The following is a 24499-nucleotide window of genomic DNA, read 5'->3' as shown; positions in this document are numbered from 1 at the left end:
GACCATAGATTCTGATGCCTGATTGGCTGGAAGATAAATAGCTCAGGGCCCATGTAGCAGGCTAAACCGTTTTCGGGGTTATACGATCAGGGCAGGGCCGGGAGTGGGGATATACTTCGTAAGACACCATTTGAAGGTTGATACTCCAGAAATACTGCAATTCAAGTGGTCTGCAGAACAGGTAAAAACAAGTTAAGAGAAAATCATTTTCGCGTACTTCAGCCTGGTGTCAGAGGCATTCAATGCCTATAAAAGCAGCCTGTAACCCCCTGGTAAAACTTTTGAAGCTTCAGCACCTCGATCTCACTATACTGATGTTACGTCGCTGACAAGCCTGTTATCAAAATTGTCTCTCATTGTTTCTGTCAAGTTTCTCTCGCCGTTTCTACTGCTACAGACTTTCTTGTCTCTTGACCCCTTTCCTTTGTGAACAATTGTCGTCTTCTCTACTCACTTCCTACCAAAACAATGCCACCTACCACTCCCCCATTCATGCACGAGCAGCATCTAGCCATGCTCAAATACGAAGCCGCCGGTCTGGAAATCCTCGGCCCCTGTCCTCCTCACCTCCACGAAACAAGTATCACCATCCCGCTAACCGCCAACCGCTCAAACACCACAAAAATAATCTTCCCTCGTCCATCTCCTGAACAACACAAACCCCTCCACTGTCCCTTGATCATATACTTCCATGGCGGCGGCCTCTCAACATGCACACCGGACCAAGTCCTCGCGCCAGCGCGCGGATTCGCAATCGCGCTTTCATGTATTGTCGCTTGTCCAGCGCTTAACCAGTTACCATTTGAACCGTTTCCGGGACCTGTGAAGATGGCGTGGGAGGTTTGTGCTTGGTTATCTAACCCCCAAAATCTGAATGACGGCGTTCTAGGGGAGGCGAGTGCTGTCTTTGATCCAAGCCGTGGGATAGTTGTTGGAGGCCTTAGCTCTGGCGGTGCCGTTGCTGCTGTTTTGGGGACTGTGTCTGGTTGTATAACGGCAGGGTTGGAAGAGTTTGCGAGGTTGCCGAGCCTACAGAGTCCGATCACGGGTATATTCTCCGGTTTACCATTCTTGGTTACAGAGGGTATGATTCCGTCTGAGTATTGTCAGCTCTTCAAATCCAGGGATCTGGCGAGCGATGATACGCTCCGTCTTGAGTTAGAGGCTCGTCTGGACGTCCACTCGCCCTGGTTCTCGCCGCTTAATGTGCGTCTTGACCAGGTTAACTGCGGTACTTTCCAACACCATCCGCGCAAAGTTTTCACCTACGGAGGAGAAACCGATCAATTCCGGGACGACGCGATTATCTACGGGAATTGGCTATCCAAGCTACCAGGGGTACAGAGTAGGACTGTTATTCTTGAGAATGAAGGCCATACGGCTTGGGTAACTCCTCCCTGGTCGGCTAGTCATAGTCGCAGGATTAAACAGGTGACGCTGGATGGGATGGCTTGGGTTTTGGGTTTGAAATACGATAAGAGGTTGTTGGATTCGCTTGTTTAATTTGCGATATAGTCGTTTCAAGAAGTTAGGAAAGCACATCGCTTGCATCATTCCTCAATCATCAAACTGAAGCCGCTGAAGCTTCTTCTCGATCTCCTCAAGCGCCCCAATGACCTGAGAATCGAAAGCATTCTGCAAGTCCAGCAGAGCTTGCTCAGGACACAGGTTTCCCAGCTGAGCCTGTGAAATGAGGACTTCCCTTCGTCCCGCTTGGATTTAATTCTTGACCATTCAAGCCATCTCAGCCTAGAGATATTACAAAACCTTTCTGAGATTGGAAAAATCCTTACGCGCTGTAAGCATAGCTCTATCTGGAAATGTAGTCTGCTAACCTCTCGACCTCAGATTGCAATAGAATCTCTGCCATTTAAAACAATTAACTCCCTTCAACTATACCAACGACCTCGATATTTTGTTGGAGAAAGCGGCTGTCATAATTTCCGAGAATGAGGCGTCCGATTCTCCATCTAGCTCGGACAACGAATCTGAGTGCTCATCCGAATCTCGAGCTGAGAGCGACCAACTTGGCCGACTGCGTTGTTACGTCGGCTGCTTAATGGAACTGGGTCCAGCTATTGAGAGGCAAATTACAAACATACAGTTCAAACTAGAACGCCAGGTTGCTCTCCAGCCAACAGCCTTCTCGCTATCCGAGCAGGCTCGGCCATTTGCTCTTCGAATCAGAGACAGGTATGCAGGCCCTTTCCACTTTTGATGAACTTTGCAACGTAAAACCCAGACAGATATAACGATGCCGATGTCATTCTTGTGGAACAACTTGCACAGGCGAATTGGGAGAGATCGATCAGAATCATGAGTTCAACTGAGGAAATCAGGTCAAGGGGACCCAGCTCTGTTAATGTCGTCGCGGATTGTGATACACCAGTCTTCAAGCCCTTCTCGATGTTCCAGGATTCAGCCCTGGGAACATCCATCTTCACCATGTCCCAGTACGCTGAAACCGCCACCTCATATAGCTCGTTTATCTCCATTTCAGATAACGCGGAAGGTAGACCACGTGTTCCTGTCTTGCCTTTGGAAGGCCATGATGGACGTGCCTTTAAATGTCCATATTGCGAAAGACGCATCTCTTGCGCGAACCGCATCCAATGGAAGTAAGTTCTGTCACTTTCACTTTGACCGTCAGTTTGGCTAAATTTGGATAGAATGCACGTTTTTGCGGATCTTCAGGTATATACCTGCACTCACATCGATTGCGAGGATGCTTTAAGAACTTTCCCAACCCGAAAGCTATGGGCAGACCACGAATTCACTGAGCACTTTCTCCACAGGCAGTGGACGTGTCTTAGGTGTGACAAGAGGTACGACTCTTCAGCAGAATGTATCGATTATCTTCAATCCGACCATAATGCTGGGCTGCACGAGTCTCAATTGAAATTCCAATTGAAGCGCTCGCAAGCAGCCGCACTGGACAAGGGCTTTGCGGAACACCCTTGTCCATTATGTTTGAAATCCGGGTGGACAACGAAAAAGGCATACGCTACTCATGTAGGGCGTCACTTGGAGGATATCTCTTTGGCATCTCTTCCTAGATTCGAAGAAGTTGACTCTTATTGTGACTCTGTTGCTTCCCGAAATTCTGGCGAGGACAAGGAATCTTCTTCGCAACCTGGATGCTCGATCCCACCCCACGAAGTGCAGCATGTTGGCCAGGGACACGTCGGAGAAAATGTCATTGAGGAACAAGCTCGGCCACGATCAAATGACCTCCAAGTTGCTGACCGCAGTACTTCAAGCCACATAAGTTCGGTTGGCTCACTCGGTGTTCTCCTTCCCATATCGCCCAGTTACGGACCCAAAAAGCCGACACCTTCTGACTGGGCCGCAGATGATAAGCCAATCAAATCTTCAAACTGACAATCAAGTCAAATAGGACACGATCGAATCGAGGCGACAAGGGCAGGTGGCCAGTCCGACGTTAGGGATAAGCCTAAATTTCCAAAACCCGAGGGTCAGAACGGCCCATCCATAGTGAGAGTTGATACTTTAAATAGCAGCACCACAAATAGTGGGTTGCACGTGTCCTCAGAAAATCACATCGATTTCCATGATATGGGCCACTCCATGCCTTTGCAGTATCCTGATGACAAGCCCAATCTTGAACCGAGGCGGAGATAGGGCCGTATCAAAAACACTAGGACGGGGGCTGAAGAAGCTTGGAACGAGTTACCTGAACGTCTACTGCACTTTTATGATCAGTTGGCGAGGTATGCACCTCCTGAGAAACCCGTTACTATGACCGCGGAGAAAAGGGCGGCAATCGCCCACCAACTCCAAAATACTACAGACTATCTGGGAAGAATGGACATGCTGGTGCAATTCGTCTCGAAAATTCCTGACCATGAAAGGAACGTGCGAAGTCTTATGGGGATGGTATGTTTCCCTTTCTCGAAGCCTTCTCTCGTCACTTTATTGACGATCTTTGGCGTAGCGAATTAAGCTGTTGCGTCAATTCAAACCGGGGCCTGACTGGACACTTGTTGACCAGTTCACCATAACACCCGAGTATACAGACGTGACTATGAACTACATCAAGAAACTTTTTCATCACATGATAGCGCGCATCAATCAGCAGCAGGGCAAGGTCCAGAGATCCACCAAGGAGCAACTCAAGAAAACCAGGATCGATCCATCGCCTGACGGTAACGGCTACAGGGATTAGCACACACACGTAACGCAAAAACAAAAGCCTGGCCTTTGATGGGAAGCCGTGAGAATCCAGCAGGCTAAATGTTTCTGTTTCATGTGCTCAAGCATGAGCGTGGACGAATTCCCAGCCTATACATGTGGCAAGCAAGAGTATTTCTGGCTTGGTATACCTAACGACTCATCAAAGCAAGACCATAATGCTTTTCTACATACAGATATCTTACTTAACAAACGAGCCAATGCAGTCCAACTCAAGTGCACACTTGATCTAGCCCAACTTTTGCTCAACATACCAAGCTATGTAGGGTTTCCCAATCGCCATAAACACCACAACGCCGTAAACAGCAAGCGCCTACATGACCGGCAAGAATCGAATCTAAAAAAAAAAAAAAAACAAAAAAAAAAACACAACATTCCCTTATCGAAAATCGGCCTATCTCTATTGATGCAATTTCCTAGCAACATGGTGTTGTCCATCTGCTCCGTCTCGTTCTATCTATTCCCTCTTCATTTACGAATCTTTAAAGAACTTCAAGGTTGCAGACTTGAAAGTGGATACTGAGAGACGTCCTGGATTTTTCTATCTAACTATCAAATACCTACCTATTTATGCCACCCAATTATCTCCGTCCCGTCCTCCAAAGCTCCAATTCAAGCACCACCCTCCCCCTTTTCTTGCATCTCGAGGCTTTGTTTCTTCCCCAACACCGGATCCCTCAAACAGCAAGCAAATACCAACAGCGGCACAGTCAAACACAACCCCGTAATACACAACAGCCTCTGCGTATCCGTATAAGCAGCCACAACTAAATCCCTACTCTCCGTCCCAACAGGGTTATCCAGTATGAAGCTGAACGGATCCGCGAAGATCTCAGCTGCCAATGTCGAGTTGCCTAGACTTGTAGAGAGTGTGGGGAGGAGTGTTTGCGTCCAGATTGCGCCGGATATACTTGAGCCCAGGGCGGAGCCGATGTTGTAGGATGATAGGAAGAGGGCTGTTACTATTGCGAGGTCTTTAAGGAGAGGGTGTTAGAGTGAGATCTCTGGGAAAAGCAGGGCTGGGAGGGAGGGAGGGAGGATACGTACGCTCGTGCTTCGTAGCCATTTGGATACTGGCTTGTGCTGGGTAGGGGAACATTCCGCCGGCTGGGTAGTATTTTTCAGTTACTACGTAGTTCCGGGCATGTATTTTCTCGTTCTCGGTGTAGTGAGGGATCTCTTTTTTGGGACACCACCGGATGGATTGGAAGCAACTCACCGATGCCTAGTAAGATCTCTCCCGCGACAACCCCGGCATAACTTCTTTGGCTTGCTCCGCCGCGAAAGTGGTACAGGATGCCAAAGGATACGGTGAAGAGACAGGTACCTGCCACTATAAAGGGCTTGAGGCGCCGAACCTTGATCACAATGGCGCCGAGAATGCAGCCGGTTATGACGGAGGCGAAGCTGGTATTGTTAGCTTTGAAGAAAGAGGACAGGTCGGATAGATTGAGTAGGGCAGGAAGCTGAGTATGGTACCTGTAGAGCGATGCAATCCGTGTAGCACTAAGATTGCTCTGGTTGAATGAAACAATAAGAACTGTGTAAAGGTAGTTTCCCTGGAGAGACCAGGCTTGAAGCTGTTAGTATGATGTCGTTTTGCATGGTATTCATGGCAGTTCGTAGGGATCGCATACCAGTGTTGAGCATTATTGCAATCCCGATAGCGCCCCATACGGCTCTATCTTGCAGTAGCTGGGCGATTATTAGTCCATATTTAATAACGCGTGTGGCTAATTGCCCTAGGGCTAAGAAAGTCTCACCCTAAAGGGGATCATGGGATGCTTGCACCACTGCTCCCACAAAATCCAAGCCGGGATGCAAAATATACCTACGATCAGCGGTGCAATAATCTTGGCTCTCTTCCACTGGTCGTGGTTTCCGCCAGCCAAAGTAAACGGAACAAGAATCAGTGCAAAGATGGCAATGAGGAGAATAATTCCGATGACGTCCATGCGCCAGAAGACTTCAGTTGCAAGCTGCTTTGGGCTGTATAGGCGCGTAGGACTCTTATATGATGAGTCCTTTTTGGCTTTCCAGTGACCATATAGAAGAGTGAGCAGCAGGGGGATTGAGCAGACTGGTTAAATTTGCGTTAACGATAAAATGGAGACTAAATATAATGGGACTGGGTACCTGGGAAGATAATCGTAAACATCCCAATCCCCCATCGCCAGGTCGTCACACTCAGTACTGCGTCTGTGAGGTTTCCACCAATCCATGTGTTTATCTATCCGCACGTCAGTTATGGGCCAAGGTGGTCATCCAGGGGTGTCGTACAATAAACGGGGTCGCCGGTATGTATGAGAAGAGAAGACGCGAGCGGGTTGATGTCGTATCACCGATCAGGACCTCCACCAGAAACATGATTCCTGTGTATCCAATCTGCCTACCAGTCAGTAACTGACATATCGATTTGGATCAGCTGGAAGAGATGGGTTGAATACCTGATATATTACGGCGCCAGCGCAGAACGTCTGCACGTTGCTCGCGGCCGTCTCGATTACAGTTCCTTTAAAACGTGGAATATGAGTTCACTGAATATCCAATGACAGGGAGAAATCATACCAATGGTATAGAAGAAGACCGAGAAGAAAATTAACTCTGTGCGGCCGAACATATCCGCGATTTTGGCGGCGGTAGGCTACCCATGTCTCAGCACGTATTGTATGGATCACGAATTATTCTTGCAAACTACGCACCTGAGCGGCAGCCGCAATAACTGATCTCAAGACTTGGATCGTTGCCAAAAGGCTATGTTGTGCGTAACTTGCTGTCGCAAGTGGCTAGAAGAAAAGATCATTAGCAACTATGCACTGCAGGCACCGAAAGACCACGGTTGCCGATGAAACCAAAATGGAAGGACTACTACATACCTGATAAGTATTCCTCACGGTTCCGTCCAGCCCGTAGACATACGCGATTAGCCAAACCCCAAAGAACATGCAAATGCGGCCGATAAGTCCAAGTTGACTGCTGATCAGCTCGATGCGCTTCACACCGGGGCTGATCTCGCCCTCGGATGCGGGCTGATCGTTTGGAGCGTCAGGGGAAGCTGGATGCGCATTGTCGTGGACCGCAGTCGAAGCATGACCTGATTCTTTGGTTTCCTGAGAGGCCACCATGGTGCGCGCGATGCTTCGTTGACGCTGAAAAAAAGGTAGGATGGGCGCACTGTAAAATCTCAGGAACTCCGGAGCAGCAAGATCAGGCCATCTTATCAGATCAAACGAGGTTCAGCGGGAATCAGGACCGGAGCCATAATGTGTCAGAGTTTCCACCGCGACAAATCAGTGTCGGTCGTTGCTCGTATTGGATGGAGCCAAAGTTCTTGGCTGGCAAGGACAGGGAGCAAATCGGGAATGTTGGCCGGGATGCCCGAGCATTCTAGACTCAATAGCTTTGGTTCCATCGCCAAGTCTGAATGTCACATTGAGCTGCAGACAGGAGCGCGTGGTGGCTTCTCTCTGTTTCCCAGTTCATTAGGCAGGTGCCTGGCGAGGTACAGTCGTGCCTTCCTATCCTGTCTCGATCTGGTGGTCACCAAATTAAGCAGGTGCGAAGGCGGGGGGTACCCATTACTTCCTACCTGGTAACCAGATATATTAGGCAGGTACGAGGCTGGTCCACCGCTCCTTCCTACTTTGCTCGAGTAATAAACCTCAATCACGGCAGGTGCGGGGGGCGTTCCTTCCTTTCTTGTTTCCATATCATTTACCTCAGATCAGGAAGGTGCGATGGGGCATTCCTTTCTGTTGCGCATCCAAAGGAGGTTAGGAAGGTACGCTAGTAGTCGCTCCTTCCTATCCTGTTTGGGTATGATGAAAGTCAAATCGGGCAGGTGCGAAGGAACGTTCCTTCCTGTTTGATGGCGAAGTGTATTAGGCAGGTATGCGCGTACCAGGGATCGTCCCTCCCCTGATCATCCAGATACTCGGCCTCAAGGGGCCACTTAAGGTTACAAGTACCGCGTACCTAGGTAGGGTTAGCGTTGCAAGTCATGCTGGGCCATCTATTGATACCCCGGAATCCGTTTCAGGTGTGGCAATTGTTTGACAAGGGATTTAAGACAAAAATATGAATTCATTTGAACCCTAATCATCATAGCAACTAACTAACGAACTATCTATACCCTCCTCAAAAACACAACAGCATAATACCCCACCGTCGCAAAAGCCCCAATCAACGAAGTGAGCGTAATAACACCACCAGTGATAATCCCCTGCTCGAAGAAGCCAATCCTAGGACCGTTCTTCTGCTTCGTTGGTGGGAGTGGTTTGACCAGGGTATTCCATACTTCCAATGTCTCCTTTGAATTTGTCTTTGAGGATAGAAGCTTCCGCACTAGGATTCCGCTGGCGGATTCTGAGATGAATTGGGGACGGGGGACTTGGAATGTTGATTGGGTATAGCGGGTTGAGCGGGGATGAACTGTGTTGATGTCTGAAGGGATTGCTGGAAGTATGGGTAGAGCAGGACCGATGAGCATCTCGAATGGAACGTGGTTGACGTAGGAGACGTGGGCATCTATGAACTGCGTTAGGTACTTTGCTGAGGGGGGTGAGGCGAAGGCGTATGTTGTTGCTAGTGTTCCGAAGCTGCATAGTCGTCAGTATATACCCTGGAGCAAGGCGAAAGTATAATAGTGACATACTCAGCGCAAACCTCAATCGCATCATCCAAACTTGTAATCGGGTGCAGAATCAACACCCTCTCCGCAATCTTCCTCTTCAACAATACCGAAGCACGATCATGAACCTCCACAACACCCCACTGCGACCCCGAAACCAGTACCCTCGCACTTGGGTCTTTATTCGCTGCATCGAGCACCGATTGACCTGCTGCCGTTCTCCGCGGGTTATTCGATACAGCAACCGCCTTCTCCCTCTCTTCTCCCTCCGGACCAGAGAGGTATCTTGACGAGTGCAGAATTAGCGCCTCGACAAGCCCTTTCAGCGCGAACTCATGCACGAGCACTACGCCAGGTGCATATGTACTACGCCCACCAAACGCAAAACGCGCAGCAACAAGAGCTTGTGCAGTGGCAGAAAGATCGGCTGTTCTATCAACGACGGCAACGGTCCGGGCCGTGACGGGGGACATTAGGGCTCGCGGGTAAGAAGCTGTGCCTATATCCGTCTGCGCGACAACAAGGACTTTCTCGAGGAAAGCAGCATCAGGTCTCTCCTCCGCGATCGCAAAAATATCTGTGTCGAGAGCTTGAGTTAGGAGTCTCGATAGGAGGGGCGGGAGGGCCATTGTATTCTTCGTTAACTGCTCCAGCATTAGCAATGAGTCAACCACTGGTCTCCGAGAAGATAATTTACCTCCAAGATAACACAATTCCCCGCCACAATGCCCCCCGCAACCGCACTAATCGTCGAAAAGAACATCGTATGGCTAGTCGGAATAACGTAAACGATCCCGGCTCCCCTAACAGCATCCCCATTATCCTTCCCATCCGCAACGCGATATTCCCGCTCAAGATCATCCTCCAGATTCAAATCCTCATAGTGCGTCTTAATCTCGTTGAAGACCAGACATATCTCCGCTGTAATCTCTTCAGCTGAGTTCCCGGAATCAGCTGCTAATGCCGTTCGAATAGCTTCAATATTCGCAACGAGGACTGTCTGCAGAGCGTGGAATTGCGTCTGTCGAAACCGTGTGTTTTGTGCGCGGCCGTCGATTTCGCTTGCGAGGAGGCGGGGGAATTGTTGGGGTGCCATTTTGCAGCTTCTGAATTGTTGCTCTCCCAAGATGCCGCTAGGGAGAAGACAAACTGGAGCTGAGGGTAGGTATGGTGATAGTCAGACCACTATGTGGGCGCCCGCTGCTCGGAAGCTGAGCTTCGAAATCAAGGGTCTAGAGGCTTCTTTGGCAATTCCGCCCATCGGATCTGCCGATTTGCAAGGAGGTATTGGGCGATCGTGCCATTGGATTGTTGGCGGCGCATGTGGGCAGTTCGGGATGTGGGGGATGATCATCTACTCGGCTGCAGGTAGTGGGTGGGATGAGATAGCAGTCAGCACCTCTAACCTCTTACCTCTGCCAGATCTAACGTTGGGGTCTACCTACTGTTGCCTCTTCGCTACCTCCTCTCAGTATTTGCCGTTTCGTACTTGGCGATCTCCATACCATCTCCGCCAAAATGTCTTCAACAACCACAACAACAACGCAAAACCCAACAACCCTCTCCCTCCTCTCCGACTACGAACTGCATCACAGCGGACACTCCGAGTCCCAAACAGCCGTCTCCCCATCAATTCCCTCCCAGTCTCAACCATCATCCGGTACCAACTCTTCAAACCCACCAACCTGGCCAACAACGCATCGCCGCGTCCCACCACACAGACCCATAAACCGCTCGCTGGACTTCAACGAGCGCTCTGCGGGGGCGAGTGTGCCGGAGTATATCTTTATTCAGAGTATGTTGCATGGGGTTTGGCTTAATGCGGTATGTTCTGTATTCTTCCATCCGCTGGACTCCATGAGAGAAATAAAAGCCCAAGAAGCGTTAGGGCTAGGCTAAGACATACTTGATAAATATGACAGTCCATCGCGCAGCTCTGGAGAAAGACAGGAGGGAAAATAAATGAGAGGTGGTTCCGGTTTGATGTTGGTGGCGAGTATTAGGAGACTTTAGGTTATTCATATTTGTGTTGGTTTAATCAAGACATGTGTCCAAGTTGCAGAAGCATGTTTCAGAAACAATGAGAGAGACTTTCATAATGAACTAAATTTTATCTTCCAGTATATTTGAATAAAGCCAAGTAGATACATCTAGCGTTAACATGTAGATTTAGAGGACTGTAGATTGACAAATGTAGATAAAGTACCTTCCATCCACATCCTACCCCCTACTCACTACTCCTAATCCCCATATCCCCAAGTTCCTCCCCCAAAACCCTCCCTTCATCATCCCTAATCTGCTCGGCGGGAAGCAAAACAAACAACATCCTCGCCCACTTCCCCTCCTCACTCAAATTCCTCCACGCATGATTCGTCCCGCGCTGAACAGCAACATCCCCCCTCTCCAATACCCTCTTCTCCCCACTATCCAGCTCCAACGCAACAGTCCCCTCCAATACAACCCCATAATCAAGACTCACGGTGCGATGCATTGGAGAAAGTGCGCCCGGCGGCATATCGACGATGCGGCAGACGGAGCCACTTGAGATTACGAGGCCTGGGGAGTTTCCTGGTGAGAGGTATTTGGCGTAGGTAGTTATGTCGGAGTCTGAGGAGATGGATGCTGGGGTTGTGCTGGTTGTATATGCTAGGGAAAAGTGGGCGCCGTCGGGGATTGGGGTAGCGGGGAGGGATTCGGAGATTGTTGTTGAGAAGACTGCTTTGCCGTCTGATGTGTGGGTTGTTATGTACCGTGAGAGCGGACGGATGTCTTTCTCTGGTTGTTGGGTTGGTAAGGACATGGCGGTGGATTGTTGTTGTAGGTTCTGAGAAATTCAATTGCAGTTGTGGAAAGATGTAAAGTTAGGGTTTGGTGCTGAGTGGGATGGTGAGGGTGTAGAGGGGTATATCTTTATCTTATCTATATGGCATCGGAGTATAGCCCTGGTTCCTACTCGGGACCACATCGGGTGCGGAGAAGACCTACTTAACTACCTAGGGTGGATGCCTCGGATAGAGACGGAAGTCGAGCTACGGCGTAAGCTGAGGGGTTCGGGGTGTCATTTACCGATGTGGACGGTGTCTATTCCTGCAGTTTAAAACTAATACTGTCATGTTATACCAAACAGTCTCGAAATGGGATACCCCCGTTCCGTCTCGCTGGGCAACCTCACTTCGGCGGAATAACCGGCAAAACAACATAATTCTCCCCATGTCCAAAATTAACATGATTCACCCCTTCAAACTTCTCCTTCGACCGGTCAGACGGCTCATTATGCAAAAAGATCCCACTCCCCTGCGTATCCCCCGAAGCAACCTCAAGCACAATCTTACCCCCCCTCTCAACAACAACATTCGTAGGCCAAATCTCAACATCAACAGGGTAAACCTCACCCGGGATAACAGGCCGCACATCAGTAGAGAAGTAATCCCTATGCGGGAGGTAGTCCCTGTGTCGCGCGTGCTCTCTGTTGATGTGTCGGAGACTAACGCGGAGCCAGCCCTTGCAGAGCGGGACAGGGTCGCCCGCTGTGCCCGTGTAGAAGACTTCTTTGCCGTCGGGGGAGATGTACCGGAGGGTCAGGAAGAGGTCTATGTCACTTGGTGTAGGGGAGCCCGGGTTCGGAGACATGGAGACGTTCAGGTGTGCGACTATGTGGCCTGTTATTTCTGTCTCTGTTTCGAAGGGAGGGGTGCTGAAGTGGATGTATGAGGGGTTTTCCAGTGTTCCGAGGGCAGCGTAGGATAGTTTGCTGAATTTCTTGCTTTCCTCTGGTGGGGACGTAAGCAGTTTCTTTTCTGAGGTCAGGTAGAACTTTGTATACCCTGTTCTTGCAATTGGCCATTCGTTCTCCTGGCGACGCGGGTATGTCTTTTCGGCTTCAGCATTATTAAAGCCTACGTCGCCCTTGCGGAGGACGATATCGACTTTCGGCGCGGTACCATCACTCCATCCAGCTCGATCCTCACCCTTCAGAAACGCATCGAGGAAACTCCGCTGAATCTCAACCTCCTCTTTATAATAGAACGGCAGATCATGCCGTCCCGTAATAAAGCGGAGGTACTTCAGTTCGCTGCCAGCCTGGGTATACCCCTCGACATTCCCACGGAGGTGCAGCAGAATCCCACCCCAGTTCGCGACAGAGAGTAACGGGACCTGGATATCAGACATGGTATACTCTTTACTCGCGTAGTAAATGTCGTCGCGGAACCGGTTGTTCGCGTTATCAATGGTCTGATCTTGGCGGTTTTTCAAGAGTTCCTCCTCATCTAGATCTCCCTCAATCGTATCGACGCCCCAGTTGCGTGCGGACCGGCCTGGTCGGCCATACTGGTTACTCACGACCTGGCGATCCCACCAGAACTTTATGAATGCATTGGACAAGATACCACCATGCCGGCATCGATCGCGGTAATAATCCGACATTCCCTCCCAGGGAATCATACACGCTAACCCCTTCGGCTGGCGCGCACCAACGCGCCACTGAGATCCAGCGTAGTAACTTATTCCCAGCAATCCAACCTTCCCGCTCGACCAGGATTGCTCAGCAGCCCACTCGACAACATCGAAGAACGCCTCGCTCGTCTCGCGGGACATGGTATCTAGTTTTCCCCTAGATTGGCCCGTCCCGCGCTCGTCGGCGCGAACAACGGCGTAGCCATTTTTCGTCCAGAACGCTGGATTGGGCGTTTCCCATGCGGAGTGCTGAGAGCGGTGCTCGGGGTTGACTTCGCTGTAGGACTTTGGGTGGAAATCCGCGTAGAGGATGTCTTTGCCGTAGGGGCCGTATGTTACTAGCACCGGTGAGGAGGTGGTGCCCTTGGGGCGATAGACGTTGCATCGAACAAGCCCGGAGTTGTCTTTTAGGGTTATCGTTACGTTTTGTTCGAAGATGTAAGGGTAGGATTCGGAGTCGACACTCGTGATGTCCTCGCGGATTGGGTTCGGCATTTTCGATTGTAGCAACGAATATTCTATGGTGAATAATTAGAATGTCATGCCATAAACTCACAGTATGTGGGATAAATACTTTAAGCAATATCCCCTCATTGGTTGCGCAGTCATCGCGCCATTGAGCCCCCCCCCCCCCCCGACGTGGAGCCGAAACGGGCGACCCGAGAGCTCCCCCTCCAAGCTCCGAGGCATTGCGACCCGGAAGACGGCAGATGCTTGTTTGGGACAAGGGGTCAGAGCTTAGTCGCTCAGTATTTGACGAGATGGTTTAAAGGCTAGAGGGGTCGTCGTTTACCTGTTATTGTAGTGTACTGCTAGTACGAAGTAACCCAGGCAGCTCGAGTAAGCCACGATGGGTAGCACAGAAACAGAACAGGGTCTCAAGATCCTCATTGCAGGAGCGGGCATCGGAGGGCTCGCGGCAGCAATTGCGTTGCGAAAGCAGGGGCACCATGTCGAGGTTTGTTTCCCCTCTCACTAGAGCGCTATCCAGCTAAGCGTCCCATCCAGCTCTTTGAACGTTCGCGCTTCGCCAACGAAATCGGAGCCGCTATCCACTTGACGCCGAATGCAAACGCCGCGCTTCTGGGGCTCGGGATTAACGCGACTACACTCGGTGCTGTTGAGAGTGAAAAGGTTGGTGCCGAGACCGCCATTGAGGTTGCGAAGTGCTGACGCAGATAGCTCCGCATTTATACCCCCAGCGGAAAGGAGATATTCACAATGAATATCAAGAAGACGGCGGATTTCTGGCGACAGGTAAGCCTTATCCACGGAAATCAATCAAAAGCCTTTTACTAAGTGTTCAGCGCTGGCTCCTCGTCCACAGAGCGCACCTCCACGAAGGTCTCAAAGCCGCCGCGCAAGCCCCAGGCCCCGGAACGCCAGCAACCCTACACACATCCAACAAAGTAATCGACATCGACCCGCACAGCGCAAGCATAACACTCGAGAACGGCCAGGTTGTATCAGGCGACCTAGTCCTCGGCGCAGACGGGGTACACTCACTCGCAAAAACCAAGCTTCCCGGCGGAGGAAAGATCAAGACATTCAAATCCGGGAAGAATGCTTTCCGTTTCTTGATCAAGAGGCAGGACGCACTCAATGACCCGGAGACAAGAAGTCTTGTAGACGAAATCGGGACCTGGTTCCTGTTTGATAGTCCCGAGTTGCGGATCGTCGTGTACCCCTGTGCCAGCGGCGAGCTTCTCAACTTTGTTTGCATCCACCCGGATACAATGTCGACTATCAATGAGGAAGGGGGTGATTGGAATCAGGGCGCTAGTAAGGAGGCCTTGCTGGATGTATACAAGGATTTCAGCCCGCAGGTGCTCAAGCTCCTGTCCAAGGCGGACCCGGCAACGCTAAAGGTTTGGCCGCTGCTTGATGCGGATGATTTGCCGACCTGGATTGAGGGAAGGCTTGCATTATTGGGTGATGCGGCGCATCCTTTCTTACCTTACCGAGCGTCTGGTGGTGCGATGGCGATTGAGGACGCAGTTTCTCTGGGGGTTATGTTACCCAATGGTGTTGCGAAAGCGGATATCCCTGAGCGGTTGAAGCTGTATGAGATTGCGAGACGGACTCGCGCGATGACTGTTCAGAACATGACAAGGAAGAGCTCGCATGGTCCGCTGCCCCCTGCTGAAGGTAAGTCACTGCTCACTGCTTCGATCAGCAACCTCCTAATGATCTCAGAAAAAGCAATGACAGAATACATCTACGGCCACGACGAACACGACCACTCAACGCAAATCCTGCGAAAGCACTTCTGGTCCCAAGGACCACCAAAATACTGGCGTCAGCCTATCGTCTTCGGACCCATGCCCGGTCCCCGTCAAGACTTCGAAGGACGCAGCCGCCTAGACCGCTCACACAAATCAACTTTCCAGACAACCTCCATCAAATTCAAAACTAGCCGTACACTCCTCCAGAACCTCCTTCCCAACGAGTCCTACTCCTTCGGCACACCGAGCACAGTCGCAACGGCTACATTCTCGCAAACCCTCCTCCACGGCATGGACTGGCTCGGTGGCGGCGGTTACCGGCATATGGGACTGTACATCGACGGCGTGCAGTATAATGCTGCAGACGGCCAGGTGTACAAGGGCACCTACCTTCCCATCCTCTTCGAAAGCCTGACCGACCCCATCGTAAGCGGGCGTGAAGAACTCGGGATGCCGAAACTGTACTCCGCGCTCGAAGCAAACAGTCGCAAGGACTCGTTCTACCTATCTGCAAGCTGGCAGGGCGCTGTTTGGGGCCGGTTCACCTGGGAAGATCTCGAAGAGCAAGACCCCAATACTGGTTCTGGGCCAGGTGATAGCGGCGTCAATGGTGGTCTGTTGATTCATCGCTATGTGCCCCAGGTTGGGGCAGACAAGAAGGGGGAAGCAGAAGTCGAGTACCCCGTGATTGTGCCGAACGCAGATGAGAGTAAGATGCTTGTTTCAAAGGTTAATCGGGTGAGACGGGCGAAGAAGGCGAGCTTTGAGATTGATGGGTTGAATTGGGAGGCGTTGCCAACGCTGCATCATATTATTAGTCGGTTGGCGGAGATTCCGGTTGATGAGATTCTAGAAGCGAAGATTGTGGAGGGGGAAGGGGTTCCTGATGTTTCGGAGGCAAGAAGGATAGAGTAGTAGTCATGGATGAGGTGTTAGTGTATGTCATTATCTCATGCAATGTAAACTCTTGATGTGGTATCTGGTTGTTAGCTGTATCTGCAATCCGGGCAATTGTCGTCTTTTGCGAGAATTGGGCATCTTCTCGTATGGTTGGCCCTGAGAGACATAATAATCCATCCACACCTTAAGTACGATAGAGATGATTTAATGATAAAGGTAGTTGACGATAGACAAATGTAAGTAGAGTGTCGGATAGGTAAGCCTCGGCAACGTCACAGCCCAGTGGTAAACTGGTTCGCGTCTCACAATCAACATTCAGCACCACCAGCGACGTCAACAGCTCCAAGAGACAAATCAATTACTACCTGACATCATGCCAGTCACAGGCTTCACCGCGCGAATCAAATTCTACGTCAATTGGTTTGCTTTCTCGATCGACATCTATCACCTGCGCTAGCCATGGGTCATGTTTGCTCGACGCGTCGTTGTCGCGTCAGTTTGATTAATAAATCCTCCTGACCCCTGAACTTCCTATGATCATATTTTTATCCTCCTTCCATCAGGTCGCGACCCTGGACGTCCAACTTTCGAACTACATCAAGTGCCAAAATGCCTCCGAAACGCACAGCCGAGGATCCCCCCGCCGCCAGCTCCAAGCGGTCCAAGACCGGTGCCGCATCGAGCAGCAGCGCAAACGCCAATGCCGCCACCGACAGCGAACAATCCAAACCTCGGAGCAAGCGGTGGTCAGCTGTCTCGGTCTCCCGCAATCTCGAAGGCTCATACAACGAGAAGAATGACTACGATACTTACGAATGTCTCTGCCAGCCGCGCGTTGATGGCAGAATGGACGACGATCATGACGAGGACGACGAAGACCCCTCTGCGAGCGCAAGTGAAAGCGAGAACGAAGACGAGAACGATGAACCACGCGAAAAGAAAGATAAATGCGACACTGGCAAGACATGCATGTGCCACAAGCTTGCCGCCGATAATCCAGAGTACCCCATCACAGTCACCGCCGCCGGCTACCAGAAATTCATAACCCAAATGATACATACGGATGTCCGCTGCCCAGATTTCTTCAGCATGTACGTGTTCAACGACTTCCAGGGATATGGCATCCTCGAAGTGCTGGAGAACCTCGTGCTTGATTTTATCGAGGCCAAGGACAACTGGAAGGAACAGTGGGCTGTTTGCGAGGCAATTCCACTATACTGCCTGACGGGTGCGACAACACCTCTGGGGATGTAGGTTTGCATGCCCTCTCACCTTGGATTACTTTTGCTAATCAAGTCCAATGTAGGGTTGATTCTGCGGACTCGGTTAGGGCTATTTGGCGACTCGTTGGACAGATGTTTCTAACCATGCTCGCCACCTTCGAGTCCAAGGGCCTTCTGAAGCCCGCTTCGGAGGTCAAGAATCTCGGCTTTGTGATGGCTTCCTACCTTCCACTTGCTCAAGACCTGAGAGACTCTGGTTGTCTTGAAGAAGATGACAGCGACGACGGGGCGTTTGACTTCTCTGCCTTCGACTCATACATTGTGGCATATGCGAAGAAACACAATATCAAGCTGCAAGGCGTCTCAAACATTGAAGAACTCGTGAAGGAAATCGAGGATGCCGAGTTCGAATCGTTCAAACTTCCAGCCCGCGGCGCCGACCCGTGGAAGTGGGCGGCCGGCCACAAAGCCTATAACAAGGAACACGGCCCAAACCCCATGGTGGACAAGAAGAAAATGGGCGGCGATAGTTTCGACGTCACCTCTTGGACGAGCGCCAAACGCAAGAAGTACGCATTCGACAAGAAAGACCCGCTAGGCAAGAACGAGATCAACGCCATCAAGGAGGGCATGGTCCTGCAAATGGGGTAGACTTTAGAGTATGGGAATGCTGGCCAAGTCGGCCCACGTGTATCATTAGTGTCAAGCAAGTCAACGTATTCGAATCGCACCGCTGGGCAGCCATGCTGTCGTCAACATGAACGGCTGATAAGGTGGTCCAGATCCCAATAGCCCATGCCCTGAGCACTTTCTACCCTCGACTAGAGCCAGGAAACAGTATCCGGAGAACAGGATAGGTAGAGCAATCAGGCCGGTCATCAACTATAACGACTGTCTTTGAGCACATGTACCTAGGCAGAGCGCTATGTTCTCTTCGTAATGCGCCATGGAAAAGTGCCGAAGCAGCAGCTGTGAGTTTGCTGGTGATCGAGTTAGCATATGCACGTCTAACGGCTAGACTTGCTGCAGGGTACCGAAACAGGCAACAATTCTATCCTTCAGGCTGTCTAGTGTGGTTCTTTCCATCGAAGGCGTCTGGCTCGAGCTTCTGGTTGGAGGTTGAATATTCCGAGTCGCCTTCATTTGCGCGATGGCAGTCGTAGCTGAGCGAACGCTTTCACAGAGCAGGTTGGTTGGGATTTAAATTTTGGTTCTGGAATCATGTTTTGGCCTGCTGCTGGTTATGATTCAAATGGATGAGTACCTTTGAGGCTGCAGATGGAAGGTGTTATCCGAAGCGCAGGGATATATATTGTGGTCGGCTAGTAGACAGTGTCTTTCAAGCGAAGACAAAAATCAGTACAGACTAGTATAGAAGCGCAATGGCAGGGAGACTAAGTCAAGTATATTGGCAGGAAAAGACCCGTGGTGGTGGTGTTGTACCTATATAGATTGTGGTAGAGAGAGAGATGACGCATGATGGCTGCCTGAGCGCCGACTTCCTCCTTCTCTCTCCGCCCTTCACCAGGAACATCTCTTACCAACTCTCTTACCAACCACAACTTCCATTCCTTTCCTTTCCTCCCTCTCCCTCTTTCTTACTCAACCACCGCGTTTCAAATACCCTGCTCTTCGATCCTTCAACCATCCTCCTCTTCTCTCCGCCTATCGTCTGTCTCTATCCGGTCTCTCCTCACCTTCCACCCCGGCTTCACCCTGCGTCCTTCGCGACTCGTGACCGATCAGCTCCCTCGCATCGTTGTACATTATCAGACTTTCTCAGCCTCGCTCAGCCTCCTACCTCCCTTTCAGCGTCCCTTTTTAGTTGCTTCATCCCTTCCGTGTACAATAGATCTCGTTGCGATCGAGCGCGACCGACCTGCTTCTTATCTCTTCTTGCATCATCGCCCCTCCATCTGCGAGCTTCCCCGCACCACTTGAGACACCATGTGAGTCGCCGAACTGAACTGAAAACTGCCTACGGGCGAAAGAATATAGCTAACATGTGTTTACAAGGCGCATTACGGTCAACGTCATCCGTCCGGACCAGGCGGACCTGGATCTCATCCCCCTGGTAGTCGGCCCCGACATGACAATCGAGCTCCTCAAAAGCATCGTCGAAAGCGAAACATCGATTCCGCCCTCATCGCAACGGCTCGTATACAACAACCAGCTGCTCGGCGATGACTCCAAGACGCTCGAACAGGTCGGGATCGGGGAGGGAGACATGCTCGGAGTTCACGTTACGCTACGTGGCCCCTCGGCGCAAGGCCGGCCTACAGGCGGCCCAAGTGCCAGTACCATGCCTCCCCAGCAACTTCAGCGCCGGCAGCAGCAAATGAACCCCGATCCCGAGATGATCCGATTACACATTCTAGGTGATCCCCGGGTGCGCGACGCCGTGCGACAGCGAAATCCCGAGTTGGCGGACGTTGCTCACGACCCGCAACGGTTCCGCGATGTCCTCCTCAACCAACAACGTCAGGAATCGCAAAGAGAAGCAGAGAAGGAGGCTCGTATCGCAATGCTTAACGCCGACCCGTTCAACATGGAGAACCAGAAGGAGATTGAGGAAATCATCCGCCAAAATGCGGTGACGGAGAACCTGCATAATGCCATGGAGCATCACCCTGAATGTAGGTAGCAACACTGAAGGGAGAGAGGGAGGGGTGATAGTGGTGTTGGTAGTGACCGCCCGCTTGCCTGCTCGCCCGCCCTGCATGAGATTTCGCACAGACCGCTAATCTGTGTCACAGCATTTGGCCGCGTGACGATGTTGTATATCCCCGTCGAAGTGAACGGCCATAAACTCAACGCCTTTGTCGACTCCGGCGCCCAAGTAACAATCATGTCCCCGGAGTGCGCAACAGCATGTAACATCATGCGCCTCGTCGACTCGCGCTACGGCGGCATCGCCAAAGGTGTCGGCACAGCCAACATCCTAGGTCGCGTGCACTCCGCCCAAATCAAGATCGGCACCATGTTCCTACCTTGCTCCTTTACCGTCATGGAAGGAAAGCACATCGATCTCCTGCTAGGCCTCGATATGCTCCGCCGGCACCAAGCCTGCATTGACCTAAGGCAAGGCGCCCTCGTAATCCAGGACCAGGCGGTCCCCTTTTTAGGAGAAGCAGATATCCCCAAACACCTCCTTGAAGAATTCGAGGACGAGCCCACGATCAAGGGCGCCGACGGCGCCGAGGTCGGCGCGCGAACGGGCGCTGTGACCCATCAGGCTGGTGGGCAGCAAGGCCCTAGCGGCACCGTTAGCAGTGGAGCCGGACCCAGCTCAGCCGCGGCGGCTGGGGCATCCTCATCGTCGGCGTTGTCGTCGTCCCGCCCTGCTTTTGCGCCGTCCCAGTCGCGCTGGCCCGAGGCCTCCATCGCGAAGATCACCGAACTTGGGTTCACCCGTGAGGAGGCCACGCGTGCGCTCGAGGCCGCAGAGGGGGACCTTGATGGGGCTATTGGGTTTTTGATATGATTGATAAGAATAGGCGACTCCATTCCGAGGGCCTGGGCCTGGATTCTGGGACTGGAATCCGAAGCATTACCGAGTTATCTACATACTACGTACTATAGTAGTATGGAATGACGTGTTCCAGCACCGCTCAAATCCTTGTGATCTGTGACATATCATCGTAGTGCTAGTATAGTAGTCTATAGTGGGATCGGAATAGATTATGTAGGTCTTGCTGTGATCGCACTATATGTAAGACAGGAGATAAGAGAAACAGATCCTACCGGTGCTGCGGAACCTGCTCTTATCTTTTCAATTGTTCAGGGTCTCAGGATTCCCTTCCCGTGCGATTTGATGAAGTTTTGATTATTACTTATTAATAGTTCAAGATCTCTATATTAGTAGTAGTTGTCCGAAATAGATGGAGAAGGGGCGCGTCCGACGTGGTGTCGCGCATACAGAGTTCTGTGCATCGTCAGTGCGGTGTAGATGGCGCGTCCGCTCAAAAAGCAAGCCTCAACGACTTGCCTTGTTGCGAGAGCTTGGATCTTGACCGACTGAAGATAGTAACGTAATCATTCCCGCTTGGACTTGATCAGGAGCTTGGCTTGGATCCGCCAAAACATATCCAATGCCATGAAGCCGCCTAGAACAGGAAGAGTAATTAGCTCTAGCTCACAAGGTTTGACGCAGTGGGGCTTAGCCACGCGAGTCACTAAGATGCAAGCAGCTTACCTAGGGCTACGTATGGGCCGTAGAGCGTAGTGAGGTTTTGCTTCTCCGCGACGGTGCGATCTTCCCAGGACCACATCTCAACAAGACAGGTCAAGGATGTGATGAATGATTGGAACCCGAAAACGAGCAAGTGGACGGGAACAAGAGGATCATCTGTCAACGGCAATTGTCGAGTCAGCGGTGTCCCACCAAAAAAGTCAATTCAAGACATGGAGTCCCGAGGCTGAAACGGCGGGATTGGAATCCATGTCGCTCTGATGGTTCCCACCTGAGGAACTCAGTTGGAGTGGGTCGGTCGTACCTCTCAGCAAGGCGCCGAGGGCCCAGATGCTCAACGGGGCGTGATAAAGTATCTCCATCCATGTGTAGGAAGTAAACCATGCTGGGACGGGGCCCTCGAAGAACTTGTCTCGGTAGTTTGTGATGTAAAAGTCACGTAGCTGGCGCGAGACGGGGTTGTCGAGAAGGCCGGGGAGGACGGGGACGGCGTCAACCACTAAACCAGAACGTCATACCACTCGGCGTCAGTCGATCCGTGAATAGGCTATCACAATCACATCTGCAGGTAGCTGCAGGAAGCACCTGGAGTTCTGGACAGCTTGGATAATCAGGTCTGGCCTCTGATAGCTAGAGAAACCTGCGCAGCGTGGAGAAGAGGGAGAATGCCGCGGGGACCGGCACATGGAACAACTCACGAAAGATGATGGGAATGTGGATAGCAAAAAAGGTGAAGTAAATTAGGTCGCGTTTCCGGCTCCAGAGAGAAGACATGGTTTGGTTGACAGGCGGGACTGAGCCCCGAGGACCGAATCAAGGAAGGATATGCAAGAAGGGGGAGTACTTGGAGGTTGGAGGTGTGATAAGTGAAATATTCTTCAAGTCGGAGCTTCAGTCCAGAAGGAAAACAAGCCAACAGGTACGGGAGGGTAGTCATGTGACAGGAACTCGAAAAAGCAACCACTCTTCAGTCCCGTTCACCTTCCCACTCCCAAGACTCTAGAACAACTGCAAGAACTGCTCAAGGCCCGCAGTTCACCAGATCCAGCCCCGTGGAAGCCCGAGCAGAGATAAGGCACGTCTTGGGCCATAATTGCTTTTTCCAAAGCACGCGGTCAAAGGTCCCTAAACATAGCTTATCCTTAGCTGCGTGGATCGTACGGCTGCCGGGATGTGCGTAATCTGTTCGCTTGCGGTAAGTAAAGTTTAGTGTGCGGCCTAAGAGCTGGAAGCTTCACGTTGCTTTTTCGTCTGTTGCTGGTCTAGTAGTATATTCTGACTGGACGTCTCTATCACAGGAACAACAGCCTTGGCCTCGGAATCTCAAAACTGAATCCGTGACCTAATGAGTACTCCTCGAAATCGCGATCGGCTCTCGTTCATAGCTTCACTTCAGAGGCGGGAACAATTCGACAATGGAAATAGTCTCACCGCAAGTCTAGCCCTTCCATTCAGACTACCAGCTGGTACATTGTCCCGTTCGAGTCCATGAAGGCGAGGAGGCCGATAAACGGCGAAGGTCCTCACGCATAATCACTCAGCAATCATCATCAACTCCTAGACCTTTCTTCTCAAAGTACGTGCTGATCTTGCATGCGATCCCGGCAATCGGTCTGACTCAGTAAGGAGACTGCAGGGATAAGGTGACCTGTCTGCTTTCCAGTTTCAATGCGAAGGATACTTGCCAATATCTGCTCAGAATCAACCAGTCGAATGCATGATTGCTGCACAAATTATGCAGCTAGTCTACTCGATCCAGCAGTCTTGCTCGAATCTGTGAAGTTTGCGGTCATCGAGGCTTACGCTAACTCGTCTTCGAGATTGGAACCCGGCCCGCTTTTGATTTCGTTGGGGCAAGCCACGGGAACTTTACGTTTAGTGCTGGAGCTATGGGCCCCTTATCCAATGACGCAGTTGTTCTCGAACATAGCATCGAATCCTTGTGGGTCAGTCCCCAGGACTCAAAAGGTACCTTTAGATGGCATTTTGCCGGCTCTTCGATGTGGATGATGGCCCGACGGGAGTCAGACTTACTACTCCGTATGAGGTCGTCTACGAATGATGTCGTCCCGGAGTTGCCACCTCCTGCCCGTTTGGCGTCAGTCTTGCGATTTCTCCATCAAGGATGGCGCATCCTTCAACGCTCTCCCAGCTAAGGAGCGGGCAGTGGGCACATTGGACAACAGTTCGATCAACCAGGTCCCGTATCCAGTACCGAGTAGTAGCCGGGATCGTCTTCCACTGCCTGGTTGGGATTCACATTTGACCCTCCGACGTAGCACCGATTGATATCGTCACTCGATAAAGGATTTAGGCAATTAACCAGAATGCACGGCTGATTTCATCCTGCAGTTGGAATTGAGATGTCATCTCCACTTGACCACCGGGAAAGCGCCATGCTGGCAGCTGATTTGGACGCCGGACTTCGAGTATGCAGGTCGAGGTTGGCTGTTTTTGGTAGATTATTGCGCCTTATCAGGACATACTTTCGCCGTGTTCTTCTGCCAGGCTTCGATGGGGCTTCGAAAGGGGGCCGCCGAGACGACGATTCCAGACTTCTAGTGTCTTATCTTAGTCGCACTTGTGGGCCGATTTCGATTCACACTTCTCTGACTCTCCCTTGAGCAGGAATCATCTACCGTGTGGGGACCCCAAGATAAAC

At 51.3% G+C, this 24499-nt stretch overlaps 8 protein-coding genes across 8 annotated transcripts; 4 read left to right on the top strand and 4 right to left on the bottom strand.

The window, feature by feature from the left end:
• Positions 1–468: 468 nt before the first annotated feature.
• BDV14DRAFT_192804 (alpha/beta-hydrolase) lies at positions 469–1503 on the top strand (the record flags this gene model as incomplete). Its single annotated transcript, XM_073771672.1, has 1 exon — positions 469–1503. The coding sequence occupies one exon, from the start codon at positions 469–471 to the stop codon at positions 1501–1503; it is 1035 nt and encodes a 344-aa protein (XP_073623697.1).
• A 3224-nt stretch (positions 1504–4727) lies between these two features.
• On the bottom strand, positions 4728–7389 carry sit1 (putative siderochrome-iron transporter Sit1). Its single transcript, XM_073770171.1, has 12 exons — positions 7089–7389; positions 6915–6998; positions 6781–6856; positions 6660–6724; positions 6493–6597; positions 6349–6442; positions 5976–6292; positions 5850–5907; positions 5692–5785; positions 5432–5619; positions 5260–5319; positions 4728–5186 (listed from the first exon to the last, which is right to left on the bottom strand). The coding sequence occupies exons 1-12, from the start codon at positions 7335–7337 to the stop codon at positions 4825–4827; spliced, it is 1752 nt and encodes a 583-aa protein (XP_073623696.1). The 5' UTR covers positions 7338–7389; the 3' UTR covers positions 4728–4824.
• A 905-nt stretch (positions 7390–8294) lies between these two features.
• On the bottom strand, positions 8295–9975 carry BDV14DRAFT_182077 (Aldehyde/histidinol dehydrogenase). Its single transcript, XM_073770170.1, has 3 exons — positions 9540–9975; positions 8867–9486; positions 8295–8810 (listed from the first exon to the last, which is right to left on the bottom strand). Exons 1-3 carry the CDS (start codon positions 9936–9938, stop codon positions 8339–8341), a joined length of 1491 nt encoding a protein of 496 aa, XP_073623695.1. The 5' UTR covers positions 9939–9975; the 3' UTR covers positions 8295–8338.
• A 385-nt stretch (positions 9976–10360) lies between these two features.
• On the top strand, positions 10361–10845 carry BDV14DRAFT_204473 (uncharacterized protein; the record flags this gene model as incomplete). The annotated part of the gene is made up of 2 exons (XM_073774527.1): positions 10361–10666; positions 10765–10845. The coding sequence occupies 2 exons, from the start codon at positions 10361–10363 to the stop codon at positions 10843–10845; spliced, it is 387 nt and encodes a 128-aa protein (XP_073623694.1).
• Positions 10846–11069: 224 nt separating this feature from the next.
• On the bottom strand, positions 11070–13792 carry BDV14DRAFT_211562 (Alpha/Beta hydrolase protein; the record flags this gene model as incomplete). Its single annotated transcript, XM_073776113.1, has 2 exons — positions 11070–11666; positions 12077–13792. 2 exons carry the CDS (start codon positions 13790–13792, stop codon positions 11070–11072), a joined length of 2313 nt encoding a protein of 770 aa, XP_073623693.1.
• A 262-nt stretch (positions 13793–14054) lies between these two features.
• Positions 14055–16437, top strand: BDV14DRAFT_211560 (putative salicylate hydroxylase; the record flags this gene model as incomplete). The annotated part of the gene is made up of 5 exons (XM_073776112.1): positions 14055–14255; positions 14306–14431; positions 14480–14554; positions 14605–15445; positions 15494–16437. The coding sequence occupies exons 1-5, from the start codon at positions 14148–14150 to the stop codon at positions 16435–16437; spliced, it is 2094 nt and encodes a 697-aa protein (XP_073623692.1). The 5' UTR covers positions 14055–14147.
• A 312-nt stretch (positions 16438–16749) lies between these two features.
• On the top strand, positions 16750–18423 carry BDV14DRAFT_138685 (uncharacterized protein). The gene is made up of 2 exons (XM_073766289.1): positions 16750–17672; positions 17729–18423. Exons 1-2 carry the CDS (start codon positions 17032–17034, stop codon positions 18294–18296), a joined length of 1209 nt encoding a protein of 402 aa, XP_073623691.1. The 5' UTR covers positions 16750–17031; the 3' UTR covers positions 18297–18423.
• A 3049-nt stretch (positions 18424–21472) lies between these two features.
• On the bottom strand, positions 21473–23035 carry BDV14DRAFT_138702 (EXPERA domain-containing protein). The gene is made up of 4 exons (XM_073766290.1): positions 22536–23035; positions 22142–22336; positions 21841–21993; positions 21473–21751 (listed from the first exon to the last, which is right to left on the bottom strand). The coding sequence occupies exons 1-4, from the start codon at positions 22609–22611 to the stop codon at positions 21681–21683; spliced, it is 495 nt and encodes a 164-aa protein (XP_073623690.1). The 5' UTR covers positions 22612–23035; the 3' UTR covers positions 21473–21680.
• Positions 23036–24499: the final 1464 nt, after the last annotated feature.

This window comes from Aspergillus stella-maris (genome assembly GCF_047715825.1).
Source record: "Aspergillus stella-maris strain CBS 113639 unplaced genomic scaffold BDV14scaffold_75, whole genome shotgun sequence".
In the NCBI taxonomy this organism is placed as follows: domain Eukaryota; kingdom Fungi; phylum Ascomycota; class Eurotiomycetes; order Eurotiales; family Aspergillaceae; genus Aspergillus; species Aspergillus stella-maris.
Note: the sequence above shows the minus strand (reverse complement) of the source record. Positions and strands in the feature narration are given on the sequence as shown.

What these genes read in the sequence shown, in the direction of transcription:
- BDV14DRAFT_138702 (XM_073766290.1), bottom strand. Translation starts at nt 22,611, where the DNA reads ATGTCTTCTCTCTGGAGCCGGAAACGCGACCTAATTTACTTCACCTTT. An exon ending in CCACATTCCCATCATCTTTC is followed by an intron (nt 22,337 to 22,535) that starts GTGAGTTGTTCC and finishes GTTCTGGTTTAG; the next exon opens with TGGTTGACGCCGTCCCCGTC. An exon ending in CGGCCCATACGTAGCCCTAG is followed by an intron (nt 21,752 to 21,840) that starts GTAAGCTGCTTG and finishes TTCCTGTTCTAG; the next exon opens with GCGGCTTCATGGCATTGGAT.
- sit1 (XM_073770171.1), bottom strand. Translation starts at nt 7,337, where the DNA reads ATGGTGGCCTCTCAGGAAACCAAAGAATCAGGTCATGCTTCGACTGCG. An exon ending in GGTCTTCTTCTATACCATTG is followed by an intron (nt 6,725 to 6,780) that starts GTATGATTTCTC and finishes CACGTTTTAAAG; the next exon opens with GAACTGTAATCGAGACGGCC. An exon ending in CGGATTGCATCGCTCTACAG is followed by an intron (nt 5,620 to 5,691) that starts GTACCATACTCA and finishes TAACAATACCAG; the next exon opens with CTTCGCCTCCGTCATAACCG.
- BDV14DRAFT_182077 (XM_073770170.1), bottom strand. Translation starts at nt 9,938, where the DNA reads ATGGCACCCCAACAATTCCCCCGCCTCCTCGCAAGCGAAATCGACGGC. An exon ending in GGAATTGTGTTATCTTGGAG is followed by an intron (nt 9,487 to 9,539) that starts GTAAATTATCTT and finishes ATGCTGGAGCAG; the next exon opens with TTAACGAAGAATACAATGGC. An exon ending in GCGATTGAGGTTTGCGCTGA is followed by an intron (nt 8,811 to 8,866) that starts GTATGTCACTAT and finishes ACGACTATGCAG; the next exon opens with CTTCGGAACACTAGCAACAA.
- BDV14DRAFT_138685 (XM_073766289.1), top strand. Translation starts at nt 17,032, where the DNA reads ATGCCTCCGAAACGCACAGCCGAGGATCCCCCCGCCGCCAGCTCCAAG. An exon ending in GCGACAACACCTCTGGGGAT is followed by an intron (nt 17,673 to 17,728) that starts GTAGGTTTGCAT and finishes AGTCCAATGTAG; the next exon opens with GGTTGATTCTGCGGACTCGG.